This window comes from Desmodus rotundus, chromosome 1, assembly GCF_022682495.2.
Source record: "Desmodus rotundus isolate HL8 chromosome 1, HLdesRot8A.1, whole genome shotgun sequence".
Classification (NCBI taxonomy): domain Eukaryota; kingdom Metazoa; phylum Chordata; class Mammalia; order Chiroptera; family Phyllostomidae; genus Desmodus; species Desmodus rotundus.
In genome coordinates, this window is record NC_071387.1 from 61,583,955 (window position 1) to 61,603,171 (window position 19,217).

Genomic DNA, 19,217 nt, shown 5'->3' on the forward strand with positions numbered 1-19,217 from the left:
TTTCTCTTGCATGTGATTTGAGGGGAGGCTCAATAATTCCACACACCCTGGCTTCACTGCCAATATCAATATTTTAAAACTAAATACAAAAGACACAGATGACCTCCTGACCCCAGGAAATAGGCCTGCAAAACTGCAAGTATCCATCACACCATGCCCAGGGACCTTCCTTCTTCCAAATGAACCACAAGAAAGAATGTGTAGCTAGACTGGAAAACACAGTTTTATATCCACAAGCAGGAACACCAAAAAGCCTCTCAAAAACGCTTATATAAACAACCAACAAGTACTGAAATTGCCTGCACTTGATGGGAATTGCAAAATCATGCCCAGCTCTCTCAGCCCTTAAACTACTACTGTAAAATGAGGGTAGCAATTTTTCCATGCTAGAAAATTCACAACCTGTTAGCCTCCCCACCCCACCCCCACCCCTACTGCCATGGCTTTGCCTTTCAGTGAAATGAATAAGTAACCATGGACTTTTTTCCCTCCTCTGGGAGCTGTTTGGTGTCCCCTGAGGACAAAACTAAATGAGAAAAATGATGTTGTTAGTAATGTCGTTGCTGAAATGCCTGTACTCGACTGTTTAAAAAAAAAAAAGTGTCCCACTTTGTGTGCCTACGTTTCAGGCGCACTTACAAGCTATGCCTGAATCAAAACACCGACTGGGCCAGATTCCCCATTAAGGTTAGCCATTTCCACTTCTCTACAGAGATGAGGCCATTTCACCAACAGAGATTCCCAACTTCTGAAGACATTTGCTCCCCAGATTACAAAGCCAGCAGTTAGTTGCTAACTTTTGCATGATTTATTTTAAGCTTTGAAAGTTATGGTAATAATTGCCTTGCGTCACTCACAATACTCCCAAAGCTACATACACTCTCACAGTCTCTTCTCTGCTGATACTGGGTTGTAGTTGTTGTCCGTTTTCAAAATAGCTGAATTTTAAAGTAAAACTATACTGTCATTTTATTTCTATGTGTAAATTGACTTTTGCTGCTCACTACATATGCATATGTGGCATGAAAACAGATTAGTTTTAAAGAGATGTTTAGAAAGCTTTATCCAAGATGGCCAAGTAGTCATTACATATGTTAGGTGTAGAAAGTTCATTGCAAATCAACTCAGACTTTCTGCACCCCCTTCTCTAAATCTTCCCTTGAAAGCTGCCATTCTATTTGAAAATCAAAACAATGCATAACAGAATTGTGCATTTTAACTTTCAAATTAAAGTTTAGCAATTACAGAGAAAAGTAAAAAAATTGGGCCTATACAAAATGTTTGTACAGTGAAATCTATCTCAGAAATGTATCTGAAATATTTTAACCCAGTAAGTGAATATATATCAAAGCAATAATATTGTCAAATTGTGTGATGTCACAAGCTCCAAAAACAAAGTTACAGATGTTCATGACATCACATTCACTCATAATTATGCTGCTGCTCAGTCTGACCATATTAAAATTAAACGGATGACTATGTCTACTAAAAAATAAAAATTTATTTTGGACACCAAACAATGAAACTGTCACCATTTATTGTATGAAATGCTCAGCTAATCAATTTCCTATTAAACACCAGCTTTCAACAATAGTCAGCTTTTAAAAAATTCATCGGGGCCAGTAAAGACCTTTTCCCAGTGCACAAGAATGCCGTTCCAACCACGGAGGATAATTACCCTTCTAATACTTTTATTGCCCAAGCACTTTTTCCTGTGTTCCCCATCAGTTAGACAGGAATCTGCAGTATATTGTATCAGTGAGTTGAAGTGCTTGACCTTTGCCCACATAGGATTTAATAGGGACTTTTCAGCGCTGGAGCTTTCTCCAGCTCTCATACCATTAAATGAAAACATCAAACCTCAAATGTAAAACTGGAAACCACAACGTTTTGTGTTTCACAACTCTTAGCAGTTTTTAGTTAGGCTGCTTAAAGGTCAGCTTCTCCCCCAACAATGCTCTCCCCGTACAGTAAATGTACTCAAAAGTCACACTAATTCTGATTTTGATTAAATCTTGAACTCCCCAGTCAGATACACATGTGCACCCTGCTTATTTACACGTGCATTCTTTTCTAACCACATAAGCATGCATGTATGATTTCCTGGATTTATTCCATATTAGGGCTCATTTAAATGTCTGTTCAAGTATAGGTTCAAAAGTTAACTTTTTCCCGCCTGTTGGAAAGTTAAAATTACAAAAAATGGTGCTACAAGATCTGTTCAAAGAAAGTTAGAGCTAATCTTGTGTATTTTGGCGCCCTTTCACTGCCAGCTACTGTACTTCGGGGGGAGGAGGAGGGAACTTGGAGATCTAGTCTGTCCCGTCTCAAGTTCAATGGCAGTTCTTCTAACCCGAGGAGAAGATGGCCATGTTCACAGCCCTAATAATAATTCCAATCACGCCACTTCGGCATCTTGTGTCAAAGTCGAAACTGGCTTCCCCGCCCCCTTCAACCTGAAAGCTGCCAAGTCCTCACACTCTGCATTCAACCACAACTTAATGGATGGGATATTGTGCGTTAAAATGTGTCCCAGACTTACTGGCGAAGAGAGGACAAGGGAAAGGGAGACATGCACGCACGCACACACACACACGCACACACTTAGAAGGGGGAAAAAATCCTACAGCAAAAACAGCAGGGCAGGAGAGAGAGAAAGAAAAAAAAGTTTTACCAGGAGCGGGAAGAAATCCATCATAATCTTTTTTTTAAGTGGTGGGCTCGGAGAGGAGGAGGGCTAACAATTCAGTCCTGCTTTGCAATGAATAGAGCTATATAGTACTACCCTCACTTAAAAATATATTTTTAAATGAGAATATATAACAAAGCTGTGCGCATTCACCTTAAAATGAAGAATGCTGCAAAAAGACAGAATAGGCTACAAGATATAAATTAAGTATCATCTGTACAGTAACTTTTTCCAAAATTGGGGGAGGGTAAAGCAGGAAGTTAAAGCCGGGGAAAATGCTACATTTCACTGTTTGGACTTACAACGTTATCCATTGATTCCTGCCATAAAAGTATTATAATACACTCAGATTGCCAAAGTTAAAAAAATTACGTACTTTCATTAGATCTAGAAATCCACTACTATAGCTCAACCAGTAAAGCAGAAATAACATTTAGGTAAAACAGTCAGTTTACAAGGTACAAACAGGAAAAAGTCTGTCTCTGAGGTGGAAGAGGGTGCAAGGGACGGACAAAACAAGGAAATAAAACCCATCATTTCAAAGCCACATACCATCGCACTGTATTGCATTAAATAAGAGATCTTGAATCTGTAACAGAACCCTGGGCCGCTGACTTCACGTGTCTCAGGTACAGTTTTGTGGATTTTTCTCAAGGGTTGTTTTGGTGTCGCTTTTTGTGTTTAATTTTTTTAAAAGGCAATCCGGGAGTAGTCTTTTATTTTTTTAAATTATTGTTTCTGTAATGCCACAATTCTTGACCCCAGAAGAAAAGGCGGTAAAAGTCAAGTCTTAAAAGCAGGCAGTCAGTCCCTCCGTCTGTCTGGATATCCAGTTTTCCTTCCTCTTGCAGAAGACTGTTTTTCTTGGTTGACTTGAAAGCCGTCCAGGGTGTGTGTGTGCGTGCGTGCGTGTGTTTGCTGGGTTTTATTGTTGTGTTAGCGAGACTGCTCTAGGGGTGGGGGCCGACCCTCCACCCGGGCTCGGGGCACCAGCGAGCGGCGCGCCCGCGGGGTTGCGCACTCGCCCTTCCGCGCCCTCGGATTGGCTTGGTCGGCGGCGGGGCAGCCCCGGAACAGCCACCCACCCGCGCACCCTTTCGGCGCCCCGGCCGCCGCCGCCGCCGCCGCCTCCCAGGCGTGTTCTCCTTCTCCCGCTCGCCGCCGGGCCCGCCCCGCCCCGGCTGGCCTGGGCGCGCGGGAAGCGCGGCTCTCCGCTTCCGCCTGGCGGCGGGAAGGAAACCGAAAGGAGGAGCCCGGGGCTGGCGCGCGGCGATGCATATTCATCAGGTCACCCGCGGCGGCGGAGGCGGGAGCCGGCCCGAGTGGGTGTGGCGGCCGGCGCGGCGCGGGCGCCGCTCGCGAGCGGCGGGCCTGGGGGGCGGGAGCGCGCGGGGGCGGCGAGGCGGGAGCGCCGCGCGTCTGCAGGGTCGCTGGCCCCGCGCGCCCGGGCGCTGCGGCGGGCGAGGGGCGTCCCCGCGGGCGTGGGCTGAGGGCGGCGGGACGGACAGCCGCTCTCGACGCTGCGCGAAAGAGCAACAGTGATTACAGAATTGTTTTGACTTCCCTACTTCCCGCCACGTTGCTCGGTCGACTTCGCGAGGCCACGTTTGTTTCCAAAGAGAGTTCTGAAATGGTCCTTACTGCGGAGCCTTGTGATTAACGCAAAACTACCGGAAAGAGCACTTTTGGTTTCTGCGTTTCTACGTCAAAGTGAATGTCAGTAATTTGGGGGTAGGGGGAAGAAATAAGCAACACAAAAGACATACATACAACCATTGGGTCCCGAGAAGTAAACACTCTAGGTGAGATTTGGTAGTGACTTAATGGTCACAAAGCAGATTTGATTAGTGTTGTTTAAAGACATGTAGTTTTCTGCTTAGTTTTACAACAATTATTTTTATTTTAAGCACCTGTGGTGGGGTAAAAACTGCTTTAACTACGTTGTGATGTAATTCTGTTTTTAAATTTAAATATTAAAAGTAAAAATATAACATGAGCCCTAAATTTACTTGGTACTATCCCACCTGTGTTTGGAAAAGATTTTATTAACGAGAACCGACTAATTATGTAATTGCACAACAGACAACAATAGCTTCAAATATCCTCTAAAAATCCCGTTCAATTATGTGATTACCGGTGGGACTGGAATAACTCCCAATGAATTGTTCTTATCTCTCTACTAAATGTGAGCATGTCAATATTTTAATCCTACTGGTGTCTACCCTCAAAGTCCAAAAGAATTTAAACAACATTGTTTCAGTTTTTAATCCCCAAAATGTGTATTATAAAACAAAGAAGACATTTTTGGCCTCATAACAACAACAAAAAAATGGTTTTTCTTCTCCTGAATATATATACACACATTATATAGATGTCTTGCTGTATGTGAATAATACATTTATTCATTTAATTTTTTAAAGTTGATTTTAGGGGCAGAGAGAGAAACATGGATCTGTTGGTCCCCTTACTTACATATTCATTGGTTGATTCTTACATGTGCCCTGGCGGGGATCAAACCTGCAGACTTGGTGTGTCTGGTGGAGACTCTAACCAACTGAGTTACCCGGCCAGGGCCTGTTTTCGATGATAATAAGTGCAAAACTAAAAATTGGGTTGATCAAACTGGACTTGAGAAAATGCCAAACTTAAAAGTGGGTTATTAAACTGGAGGTTTAAGAGTTCCCAATTTCCTGTCCAAAAATTTAAAAAACTATCACAGTATATATTTATATTTAGAACTTTGGGAAAGGACATGAAGGGTGGGGATACATACATGCACACATATATGTGTGCACGTATATCTCCATGCTCAGCTACAACTGCCAAAGGAAAATTAAATTTTAATATTTATCTTGCCCCAAGTTAGGTATTTTTAACCACCCAGCTAGTGTAACTATAATTCAGTCCTCCCAGGCAGTCCGTTCAGGTGGGTAACAAACAGATCTGTTTCCATTATAGGATATCCTCATAGTAGTTTCATGGTTAAGTAATCACATTTACCACTAGGAAACAAAAATAAAATATTAAAAATCAATGCAGCTAAAATTTAAAAATATTATTTAGGTGGGGGAGACTGTTTAAATGGACAATATTACCAAATTCCAAAACTTTTGTAAGTATGCCTCAGAAAGTTTTCTCTCTTGTAATTATTTGGAGTCCATTTGAAGTCCAGAGTTATCAATCCTTCCCAACATCTATTTCATGTAAAGGAGAAGTGACATTACAGAAAGAATCCAGTCTTGTTTACGAAATATTCTAAACACCAAATGGAGAATGGAATAGGAAAGGGAGAAGAGGAGGATTTTCTGCGCTTCTAGTGATGACTTGGATGAATCTGGATTTAGTGTCACCTGTCAGAGGATTTCTTCCTAAGCATATTATTTGCTAATAGAATGTACCATTGCAAGTCATGTTCAGCCTTTCACAGATTATCTTTTTTACTCGCATGTCATTTGTTTCTTTTGACATGTGAAGCTTACAAGAATATTTATTCCTATATAATCACTCTTCTGTCTGTCAAATATGTACATATATCATAATTAAATAATAACCAAGGTTTATGAAATGAGAAGGCTAATTTTCAATCATGTATTATAGAAATCGGTCTCACTAATTAGTGGTCACCTCCTAAATCTTTTAATTGGTTAATGATCATGTTCTAATCTACAACGTCACTTGATTTTCTGGTTTCCATATTTTGTCATGTAAATAAATATGTAGAAATTAGGGAGTGTTTTAAAATAGATGCTTTTTTTGAAGTTAAAATTATCTTGGTTAAAAGCCTTTCCTAGAATGTATTAAGGTCCAATATCGTTGTATAGTAATCTTTTTAGAAATTATAACTAATTATTCATGTTTTTAAAATAAGGACTGTCCAACATCACTTAGACATTTTTGGTCCCCTGGCACATCTAACTAAAGTGACTACAGTAGAAAAGTTCATTTTTGTTCTACCTTCAGTTTCAGGCAGAGTTTATTCCTTAGACCATAGTAGAAGAGTCTTGAGTACAGACACTTTAGATTTTCTAGTTCTTCCTAAAACCACTTAATTGGTAATGCAGTTTCTGTATGTTTTCTTCAAATTAAGAACTTTTAAAAATGTACTAGCAACATCTGTGTGTGTTTATCTTTGAGAATAATCACCATATAATTATTTCTAAAAGGCATGCATTATTACAATGCTTTATGTCATAATTGAGGTAATTTCTCTACCCCATCTAAACCAGTAATTTTCAATCATTACCCCAAAGGTGTTTATTTTATCTTACTTCTCTACTTCTCAAAAATATAGGAAGTGTGTTTTTATTTCTGTTATTTTTATTATTAAAGAGTACACACTAATTTATTAGGTTATTTAGTCCATCATTATGCCAGCATTTGTGCAAACTTAATGTACATAATAAAGATAGAATATTGAAGATTCAATACTAAATAAAACATGCCATCTTTTAAAACAATTGTAAAATTATTTTTTAGAATTTAAAAAATATGTAATGTATAAACCTGTGTAAACAGCCCTCTTTCATATTGCCTCTTGGAATTACTTTTCTTTCTTAATAGTTTAAAAGTATTTAGAGGCTTAAGTTAGGACATTTATCAAATGCCAACTTTGGCTTCTACGGGAGCTGTCCCGTTCAAATTCTACTGAGGAGGGGAGAATGCACACTTAGTCTATTGTTGTGTAGGAAGAATACCCAAGTATAAGCAACAACCTCTGGGAGCTATTTTTGTTTCTCATTGGTTATAGCAGCCTTTAGCTATAATCCGTTATGCCTCTTCTTTAGACATTGATTGTAAAAATAAACACTGTGCCTTTCCTACAAGACATAGTTGCTCATCCTACAGAATTATATCTTTAGAAAAGACTTCAAGAGATTACTGGATAGGCCCTCACAATGGAATCGAAACTCCACACCAGCCAGGACAGGCACTCCAGGTCATTTTCTAACCATTGAGACTATGGGTACAAAAATAAATATACACACACAGTGTTCCTTCTTCCACTAACTGCATGCTGCACCTGTGCACACATATATCTGATGACATCTGCTAACATAATAAATCTCAAGTGGCTTGTGGTGTCATCAAAAATCTGAGATGGTGGTATGGCTCACAGCCTCACCAACCCCAGGCTTTGGTCTTGGTAAGTTTCACAGGCTAAAAAGAGATAGACTCAGACTCATTCTGTACATGAACCAGAGATTTTCAAGAGCAGGCTAAGGTGGTTTACCAGGTGGCGGGGGGAACCCTCTAGTTATGACTCGAAGTGTGAAAAGTCTTAGTCTCTGATGAATGGTAAGAAATCAAAGACATCTCTCAGCTTTGAAAAATCATTTTTATCTTCATATTTATCAATTCTCAATTTGAAAACTTGAAGTACTAACCTTTCTTAGCCTATTTATGCCTTAAGACTTACTTCTTAAAAATCTGTGAGCAATTCAATCTTCATATCTTGCTTACATTTTTATAGAACTTTAGAATTTCAACTATCAAAATTCCCATTAAAAGAAAACAATAGAGTTGAATGAATTTCAGCTATAATGATAATTAAATTGAGTAAACAAAAAGTGAGTGTTTTCTCAAAAAAATTTTCAGGATATTTGTGCCATACATAAGGTTTCTGAAGCAACAGAATTACTAAGGTATTTTTTTAACCTTTTTCAAAAAAGAGAAGCATCTGGCAATCCAGGAATCAGTGAGGCAACAGGATGTAAGAAAGCGCTAGACAGTCTACTGATCCTTCAAAAAATTCCTGGCAGAGGACCATCATGCATTTTGCTCAGTGGGCCATTTTCAAAAAAAAAAAGGGAAAGGCAAGCCCCCTGCATCCACACCCTGTGGTTGGCTTTAGCAGCTAAGATTCTCCCTAGGCTATCTAGAACGTGATGGTATCGTTTCCAGTTGCCTACTACTTAACGAAGTTCAATGGTCACCTTTTTTTGTCTTTAATCCACAACTAAGAAAGCCTACATACTTCTCAGGGAGTAGAGGAAGAAGGCCATCCTTGTAAAAACATGCATTGCACGCTTAGCATGGGCCCTGTAGGGGCTACCATGCTCGGATAAGTATGTGTTTGAGGGTTTCTGGGTTTATCATACAAAGACCTTTGATTCTTTTATGCTCAAATTAGTCTCTTCTAGATTTTTTAGACAAGGGAAATCTTCCCATGGGGTATCTTGAAAGCCTTCAAGTAAACACTACGTAACGACCTCTCGTTTCCTGCTCACTTTCCAGGTAGCTGATGTGAGCCTGACAGAAACCAAAGAAAAGTGTAAGTAGGGATGATAAAAGTAAGGTGCTCTCCCCACAACACCCCACCCACTCAAAACCAAACCGGAACTGTGTGATATATTCAGAAGCCCAACTAACGAAGGTGGGAAACTTTTGATACTACTATTCTTCATGACAAGGGAAGTAGTTTTATAAACAGGGGAAAAAGTGGGGGAGGAACAGTGTTAGGTGGGAAATATGAGGCACTACCTGCCACTAGCACTGCCTTCTTTCAATAACCTGGTGTTCAGGGACGGCCGGCAAACACACACAGACGTCAGGGCAGAAATATAAGTTTCAAGAACGTACCTAATATCACTCTCTCGCCCTTTTCTCTTCATATCTGGCACCGTCCTGAGTTGCCCTCATTATTTCTTGTACCATTATCTTAATTTTTTGTACAAACAAAAGTAGAGACACTTTAAATAAATAATTAATAAAATACAAATAACATCCATCTAGAGTCCCATCACCTAAAATTTTTGTTTCATTTGCATATATGCCATTCCAGTTTTGCTTCTATACATGTATACTACTTGCACAGCTGTATCTTAAGGTGGATAGAATTTCCTTTTGCAACTTTCCCACTTAATCATCTATTTATATCATTGATACGAGTGAAAAGGCACAAAATTGTAAAAGGTTAAAACTAGAAGAGAAACAAAACTGGCAACATCTCTGTTTTTAATGTTGGATTCACTGTCAACATTTAAAAATTGGAATATTTTACTAAAAATCAGGATATCCTGCTTCTCTTGAAAAGTGGAAGGTGAGACACTTTTTGGACAAGTGTTGGGCCAATAGGGTGGAGCAGAGTGGCTGCTGCCCTTGGTCTCCACAGCCCCCATCACTCTCTGCTGCATTACACATAACCGCTTTCCTCATTTTCGTTACCAGCTTGCCTCCTGTATGCATGAGTTTACAACCCTTGATCTATTCCAAATGTTCTTCTAATAGGTGAAAAATAAAAACAAGTTCAGAGAAGTAAAGTGACTTGCTTAAGGCTACTGAGCTAGTTAGTAGCAGTGCCAGAATCATAAAATAGGCTTCCTGACTTGAAACAGGTGTTCTTTGTAGTAACAATGATTTCAGAGCATGTGGGAAGCTGGGTTCTGCAGGCCACTGTGACAGCCTCGCCGGAGCTACCATGACCATAAGCTCCTTTACAGACTGAACTGTCCCAGGCTAGTCATTCACCACCTTTTATTCTCCAGGTCAAAATTAACATTTGATGTCCATAAGCCACATGCCTGAGTCCCCATTAACCCTGGCCCTACTCACAGTGACTCTTCCTTTTTCTCTCACTAAAAACAAAATGCCTGAATGCAAGTGAGGGAAGATGATCATTTATTGGAGATAACATCAAATCTGCTCTTGTTGATAAAGAAATGACCTAATTAAAAAGTGAATGGTTTACAATGTTCCATCCGACATATCTCATGGAGGTGTGACGATATGCCACGTACCCTAGCAGACCCCCGCTGCCCTAGAAAATGCAAAACTCACGTGTCTGTACAGAGACTGTATTTCCCGAGCATTAAATCAGGACACATGGTGCAACCATGTCAAAAAATTTTTGCTTTTTATGAATTTAAGATTTTGGAAAGTTAAAAAAAAAGAATCATTGTTGGCAATTGTTCAACAAATGGACTCTACAAAAAAGAATAAAGACATATACCATCTAAGAATGCCTGATCTCTATATCCATGTGGCAATTCTTAGAATTTGCTCAGAAAGCAGGCCATGTCGGCATTGTCATGAAGCGTCTTGTGCAGTCTGCACTTGCTTACAGTGCTGTGTTCTTCAGACAGAACACCCACTCTCTGGGTTCTAGTCCCAAGTGGAGAAGGACCTGAGAACAAACATACAACGTCACAGAGTCAGCGCAGTAAATAATTGAGAAGGTCATACATTATGCACGTGTTGAGTCTACAATTACTCTCTCGGCATGCATAGAAGTGGTCCATATTCAATCAGGCTCTAGGCTCATTCACAGAAGGTCTTAATGACCCTTATTCTGCCCAAAACACCATGTTAGTTGAGCAACATGGGCACGCCATTCCAGGTGAGGAGGCCCGGACCCTCTCTGCCCAGTCTCCCTACACTGCAGATACGCAGGCTTCTTCCAGAGCATTTTAAATGACTACCCACAAGCTGGATCTTCTTTACTGTGACCTTTGCCAGCAACTTACTTAAGCAAGCCCTCTCCTGGGGCAGTAGTTTTCTCCAACCTTAGGTAAAGATGAGAGTCACGACAAGTGATAATAATTACCAGGTGCTGAGGTCTAATTATGGCTCTGCTCTGTGCTCAGTGTGTCTTATACATTATCTCAGCTCTTTTAAAGAGGAGGAGCCTGAGTCCCAGAGAGCTCTGGTTATCAGCAGAAGGTCCTGGAGCTCCTAATCTAGATCTTTCTAATTCCAAAGCCCGTGGCCATAGCAGACCTGTACAGGCAGAAAGGACTTAGTCATGCTGTAACCACTTGATGAGGGTGGCCCCTTCATAGGAGTTGCCTGGGGAGGTTTCTCAAGTATTCCTTAGAGCATTTTTATCACTCTTCTTTTGAAATTTCCTTTAGAACCTCAGGCACATTCTTTTTAGTATTATCAATGGAATAGATCTTTCTCCTTTGAATGTGGATTGGAGGTTTGGATATAGCCATGATTCATTCAATACCCTGTAGTGATTAAAGAACTTATCAAGCTGGGTTAACCAGTTTGAGTCAAGAATGTAACAAGATTATTTTCATTCTCCAGTATGTTCTGCAGGTAATGGAATAGAGACTTTAGGCTTGGACTCAGAGGCACCAGGGTTTTGGTTTCAATTCCTGACTTAGCCACCCAAAAGCTATGTGATTCTGGCATGGCATGTAATACCAATAATTCTGAGCCCAGGTTTCCTTACCTTCAAAAAGAACATAAGAAAAAAATGCCTGTGTCCGTGGTGTTGTTTGGGGATCAAAAAATATCATGTCAAATTATGTATGAACATGTCTGAAATGTAGGCCTTTCTTAATAAATATATCCTGAATCTCTCAGATTATTATTTGTCCCTGTCCTTGTCCTTCAAATGTGGTGAGAGACGGTAAACAAGAGCTAATGTGGTCTGTGACAATGACCAGACCTCGGGGCCTCTCTGGGCCTGGCATGAAGCATTCATTTGCAATTCTAGTTAAAAAACCCAGAGGACTGTTCCTAGATCTCTGATGCTACGTAAGATGAATTTAAAAGAGGCTGTAGTGCAGTATGAAAATTTGGGAAGGTAGTTTAGTTAGATCTCAAATTCACTTCTATGCCCTCATCTTAAGCAGGGGCCTCTTCCTAAACATTTAAAGATCACCAGCCCTGTGGCAGGGACCGGCTCAAGGTAAGACATGGGACACTGCTCTTGTCCTCAGTAACCATTTCCAAAGGGCTGGCTCAGTGACAGGCATAGAATGATGCTACCCAAATTATAAGAATTGAGAATCTCAGAACCCTTTGATACAAAGAGTTTCATTCATCTACTGAATAAGATGTTCTAACTCTTCAGGCAACTAATGAACACCTGCTATGTCTAGGAGATACAGTGTTGACAAAACAAACAATACCCTAGCATAGAGGAAAGAGACCTGGAACGGGGCAGGGGAGCAGAGAACATGGCGAGACCCGACAGAAATACACAATTTGTGTGGTGTTGTTCTGAATTCACATGCCTGGGAGGCTTCTCTGTGAGGTCAAAAGGGTGATCTGAGAATTCTCGAAAACTTGCAGGAAGGTGTTTATCAAAAGAAGGAAAAGGGGAGTGTGCAAAGCGTTTTGCAACACACAGTATATCAGGATATCCATCGAGGACAGAGGTCGAGAGCAGTATCTGAGGGCAGCTTCAGAGCTTTGACAGCGGACCTAAAACCGCTCTGCTCTTTCCTTTGCAAGCCTGAACGTGGCGAGTGATGTTTTCCCTTTAAGCTGACTTATTTTCATGTTCATGTTAGAATACTTATTAAGCATTTTAATTTATCTTCTTAACCATCCTATGATATAGGCACAATCTTGTTTCCATTTTACAGGTGAGAAAACTAGGGTACAGAGAGAGTAAATAACTTACCCAAGGGCAATAGCTCTCACATGTCATAGGCAGGATTTGAACCTAAGATGTGTGGGTTCTAGACCCTTGTCTCTTAGCCACCGATTTTATGCAAACATTTTTTTTTCCCTCTACATGTTCCATCCTCAATAGAGTGGCTTTACCCAACCTTGAAATCTCTGCTCCTTTCTGTAGGGCTCATTCTAAGCCCCCAAACTCCCTAACAGGGAGCCATAAGTATGGACAAGGTTATCAACACTATAGAGCTACAGTAAGGACCCGTCAGGACTTAGTCACTAAGCAGAAAAGAGGCACCTTAGCAGCCTTGGTCTAATTCTTTGGATCCCTAGAGGATGAGTCCTAAGTGATTTCCCTCATCTCTTTTTCTGGGCTTAAAAAAAAATTACTGTTCATTCATACAATGGACAATTATACAGCAATAAAAAGAAAAAACTTTATGTCATGCATGTAGAAAAAAGGCACATCATTAGTGTATAGCTAGATGAATTATCTATGTCACCACCAGACATATTAAGAAATGGAAAATTTACTGACAATCCATAAACCACATGCTGTTCTCTGCCAATTAATACTCCCACAATCCTTCTCAAAGGTAACCATTATCCTGATTTCTAATAATATAAACTTCTAGTGTCTGCTTTTGAACTTTATATAAAGGGAAGCATGATATGTGCTCTTTTGTGTCTGAAGTGTTTTGTCCAACATTTCATGTGAGTTCCAGCTGTTGCAGGTGACAAAGTTTCAGGGGGTGGTTCTCACAGTGCGGTATGGAATTCTACTGTACGCATACCCAAAGGTCTGTGGTATACCTGACAACGACTAGGTTGTTTCCAGTTTGGAGGCAATACAAATAATGGAGATATGAGCATTCTTCTTCATGTTTTCTGGGATCCGTATGTATGCATTCTCTTGGGCATAAAGCTAGTGAATTTCTGGGCTATGAAGTAGCCTATAATAAATTTTTTTAAGATTTTATTTTTTTTATTTTTAGAGAGAGGGGAAGGGAGGGAGAGAAAGAAGGAGAGAAGCATCAATGGGTTACCTCTTGCATGCTCCCAACTGGGGACCTGGCTCACACCCAGGCATGCACACTGACTAGGAATCAAACCTGTGACCTTTGAGAGCATTTATGGGAGGTTGCCCCACCCAGTGAGCCACACCAGTCAGGGCACCTATAATAAATTTTAGTAGATAATGCCCAAAAGATTTCGAAACAGATTTACAAATTTATACTCCCATGAGCAGTGTATGATATGAGACTTTTAGTTGATTAACATCTTCAGTAGCACTTTGTATAATTGGTCTTTTTTTGGTTTAAATAACCGGAGTATAGTAATATCTCAATGATGGTTTTCATTTGCATTTTCCAGATGAAAAATGAGGTTGAGATACTTTTCATCTGTGCCCTGGCCATTTGGATATCATCTTTGGTGAAGTGTCTGTTCAAATATTTTGCCCATTTATTTAGTTGGGCTCTCCAGTTTTTTTAAAAATTGATTTGTAGGAGTTCTTTATACTTTGTGAATGAGACCTTTGTCGGTTCTATCTCTTGCAGATTTCTCTTCCCACTTTGTGGCTTGCAACGTCACTCAATGTTGCAGTATTTTTGTGAGGTGTTTTTAAAAAACACACTTATTAAGGAATAGTTGCCACACAATAAACTGAACATATTTAAAGTGTGCAGTTTGATAAGTTTTAACATATGTGTACCTTCATGAAACTATCACCAGAATCAAGACAGGAAACATTTCAATCACCTCTAAAATGCTTTCCGTGCCACTTGGTCATCCCTCCCTTCTGCTCCCGCTCCCCTGCGACTCCTGATCGGCTTTCTGTCCTCATGACTTGGTTTGCATTAGAATTTTATGTAAGTGGAATCACACAGCATGCACTCTTTCTCTGTTTGGCTTCTTACATTCAGCAGACCTTGACATTTACTCATGTTCTTGTACACACCAGTGGTTCACTTCTTTTTATTACAGAGTAGTATTCCATCGTATGGTAACTTATCCATCACTTGTTGATGGGCAATTAGATTGCTTCCAGTTTGGGGCAGTTTTATAAAGCTATTATGAACATTTGTGTACAAGTCTTTGTGCAGTCATAAGCTTTCGGTTCTGTCCATTAAATACCTAGGAATGGAGTTGCTGGGCATATGGTAGATATCTTGTGAAGGTTTAACTTTTTTAGGAACTGTCAAATTGTTCTCCAAAGTGACTGGACCAGTTTACAATTCCATCAGCAATGTATGAGAGTTCTAGTTCCTCCACACCCTCACTAACTTAGTACGACCAAGTCTTTTCTTTTTAGACATTCTAAAGGTATGTGGTATATTCCCTTATCATTTTAACATCGGTTTGCCTAATGACTCATGGTGTCCAGCATCTTTTTATGTGCATATTTGCCATTCTCATATCTTCTTTAGTAAAGTGTCTATTCAAATCTTTTGCTGATTTTAAACTTTGAGGTGTTTGTTTTCCTATTGTTGAATTATTAGAGCTTTTTAAGATACAAGTACTTTATCAAATATTTAATTTGCAATATTTTCTCTCAGACTGTGGCTTTCTTTTCAGTCTCTTAGCTATGTTTTTTGTAGAGTAGAATTTTAAAATTTTGATGAAATCATAGTTACAGATCATGCTTTTCGTTGGATATCTAAGACATTTTGCCAAATCCAACATCACAAAGATTTTTCTCCTTATTTCATTTGGAGTTTTTACACTTTTATGGTTTACATTGAGGTCTATAATCTATTTGGTGCAATTTTTGTTTGTAGTGCAAAGTATGGATTGGAATGTATTTTTTTTCATGTGGATATCTAATTGTTGCAGCCGCATTTGTAGAAAAGACTGTCTTTTCTCTACTGAATTCCCTTTAGAGTATCCTCCATGTATGTTGTGGGTCTGTTTCTGCGTTCTCTATTCTATTTCATTGATCAGTTTGTCTATCTTGATGTCAATAGCACACTATTTTAGTTACTATTGCATTATAATAAGGCTTGAAGTCAAGTATTGTTCTCTAGATTTGTTCTTTTTAATATTGTCTGTTGATGAACTCATCTGGTGTTTTCTTTGCTTCAAGTTTTCTCTAAGAAACCCTGAATGTGATCTTCCAACTTGGAGCGGGAAAACAACACCTGTGGATTGTAATCCATTTGTCCCTTTGGGCTTAAAAGTCACTTTAATTCAAAGATCTTTCATAAATTGCATGAGCCGGAAGGGAGTGGGGTTGTGGTAGAATTAAGCCAAATAGTCATCAGCAATTATGGTAACTGACAGCCAACTGAGAACCTGACCTTTTTGGAAAGAAACTCTACAGACAGACCTCTTGGGGGTAGGAAAGCCCAGGTGGAAGAAGTTGGAAGGAAAGAGAGCCTCTAAGTTATAGTAATTCTTGCAAATTACCAGATATTGTGCTCGCTGTTTTGCATATAGTATCTTATTTTAGCTAGGATCATTGTAGTTTCCATTCTAGGAATATGCTCTAGAGCAGTGTCAGCAAACCTTTTCTGTAAAGGGCCAGAACACTGGAGGCAGTTTGGGGCTTCATGGTCATGGACCTGTGCATAAGCACAGCACTGTGCGCTTGGGAAGGTTCGGTGCTTGTTATAATGCCCTGCTGTCCCCATGCTGACACTCTTGGCTTTTTTTTTCCCAATAAGAGTCCCTGAATTTTCATTTTAAATCAGATATTCTGTAGCCAATGCATATTTTAGGCTTTGCAGCCAGATAGTCTCTGATACACCTACTCAACTCTGCTCACATTACACTAAAGTATCCACAGACAATATGTGAACAATGAGTCCAACTGTACTTCAATAAAACTTTATTTATGGACACTGAAATTTGAATTTAATATTATTTTTACATATCATGACATAGTTTTCCTCTTTTGTTTTTTACTGCCTCATTTACAACGTAAAAACCATCTTTAGCTCACAAGTTGTACAAACACAAGCAGTGGGTTCCGTTTGGCCTGTGGGGAGTAGATTTCCATCTCCTCCCTCAGGAAACTCCTGTGCATGTGCAACAGGTGACATGCACAGGAAGTTCGCATCAGAATTGTTCCTAAATGCTCCAAACTAGACACAACCAAAAGTCCCCACAAAGGTAGAATGGATACATACATGGTAGTTTATTTATATATAACATATGGTTGAAAGAAAGAAGCAAGTTGTAAAAGAATACATGCAGTATGACTTTACTTATAAAGTTAAAAAACAGGCCTGTGTGAGTGCTAAAACAAATAAAAAACCAATAAGGCAAGGAAATGATCTTAAGAAAAATCAGGATGATGGTTACTTCTTGGGAGAAGGAGGAGATGGGGAGGGGACTGCTGAGGTCCAGGTAATGTGTTCTTGACCTAGTTCTTGTTTATCTTCATATTTGCTTTATATTGATTCCTTGAGCTATACCTTTTATGTATTGACTCTGAAATGTATATCCCATCATTTAAAAATTTTAGTTACTAATTCTAACCCTGAGTTGGAATTGGAGCCTCATTTCAGAGTGAGGTTGTGGGACAGGGAACTATATGCCCAGGCCAGGCCACATGTTTCCAACTTCCGGAAGTTCCTCTGATACAGTTTTGAAGACCTTTGGCATCTGTCTGGACCTGGGATTCACGTTTACCAAAAAGAGTCTCAGCTTTTAGAGCACTCAAATGTTTTTCCTTTCAGTTAACTTTTGTCTCAGACATTAATACTCTCGGCCAAATTCCCTCAAGGTCAAATCCATGGTACTATGGGCTCCATTGTTGTGAAGCCTTTCTCATTTGCAAATTCCATTTTTCCTAGTTTCAAAATCTAATTATAAATAATTCAGTTACATTGAATTGGGCAGTGGATGTGTGTCCTGGATACTTACCCTTTACCCCTCTGTTCCTCGGTGTGTATTCGCTTCTTAATATTTCTACCTCCTTGTTCTACATGTGTGGCTGTATGTTGTCATTAACTGGCCAGGGCTAAATCAAAAGGAAAATAATATATAGTCGTGGACATGATTCTAGGACTTGAGTTTAGGAGGAAACCAGCTGGAGTTTGCACTTTACTCAACCTATCAACTGTGTGTTCATAGCCAGTGTCCCAAACCCTCTGCGTCTTCTTTCATGAATAAAAGGGAGGCCTAATACCTATGAGAGTCATTGTGAGAATTAGATAAATAAAGGTTCACAAGAAAACCTGTGACATGTACCTCGTTCAACAAATTGTGCTACTGAATGTCTTGTGCAACAGGTGCCGTAAATTTTAGTTTTCTTTCTCCCTCCTTCCTTCTTTTCTTAGTGTTTGCAAGCTTTTTTCTGTCTACCCTCACCAACTGTGTTAATCCAACAATTGCATAATGAGAGAAAAGGGTGGTAAACAGGTTGGGGACAGAAAAAAATTAAAGGCAGAAAGAAAGATTCTGCTGACGGATGAGCTTGGGGAAAGAGCATACGCCACACTTGACTTGCCCATTCTGCTTTATACTTATGTTTCCTTGAGCTCCCAGGCCTCTTTCACACCTGGAAATCCAAGAACCATAGCAAGGCTGCTGTCAATTTCTTTTGAGAGCCTAAGAGAAACCATCAACATGGTTTTAAGGATAAAAATTGCTTACATGTACATGACTTAGAACCCTGTCTGGCATGTTGTCAGCACGTTGGATATTGTTATTATTATGATTATTATTATTATTGCTCAAGACAATGTCTCAGTACATGCAACAGAAGTTGTAAAGCCATTAGCTGCCTCAGCAAATGCATCCCAAGTTACAAAGGAAAGTTATGATCATTTTTTGTGTGTGTTTGTTTGTTGTTGTTTTTTAAGCATTTCCCAGTGCCCCTGACATTTTTACCCCCAAATGTTTCATCCTGCCTTTCCCAGAACAAACATCGTTATAATCATTTCTTGTTCACATCTCCGATATCCCCATGGCTCTTGCTGCCCTCACTGGTAGTGGCAACACCTCTGAATTCACTACCATCTGCAAAGATCATTAGCTATTGTTTCTTCCCTATCCTAGTCTATTAATGAAGATGTTAATTAAGACCAGAACTAACACTGACCCCAGCAGCAATCCACTAGACATTTATCCAACTGGATAAACTTCTGTTAGTCATTACCCACTGCTCATAGACATTACCACTACTCCATTCTCTTCATCTGCTAATTTGTGAGAGACTGAGGGAATT

At 39.7% G+C, this 19,217-nt stretch overlaps 1 protein-coding gene and 1 long non-coding RNA gene across 4 annotated transcripts in view; one reads left to right on the forward strand and one right to left on the reverse strand.

Moving 5' to 3' along the window:
* NFIB (nuclear factor I B) overlaps window positions 1-3,683 on the reverse strand; it is a 231,762-nt gene extending 228,079 nt beyond the window's left edge. For 2 of the 3 annotated variants that reach the window (XM_045193754.2, XM_024558396.4), the window contains exon 1: window positions 3,242-3,683. In XM_045193754.2, coding sequence (XP_045049689.1) covers window positions 3,242-3,259 — 18 coding nt within the window. In that variant the 5' untranslated portion in view covers window positions 3,260-3,683. The remainder of the gene's footprint in view (window positions 1-3,241) is intronic. The other variant, XM_045193756.2, reaches the window with a different exon arrangement.
* LOC112302885 (uncharacterized) overlaps window positions 1-19,217 on the forward strand; it is a 43,324-nt gene that overhangs the window by 1,722 nt on the left and 22,385 nt on the right. The window lies entirely within an intron of this gene.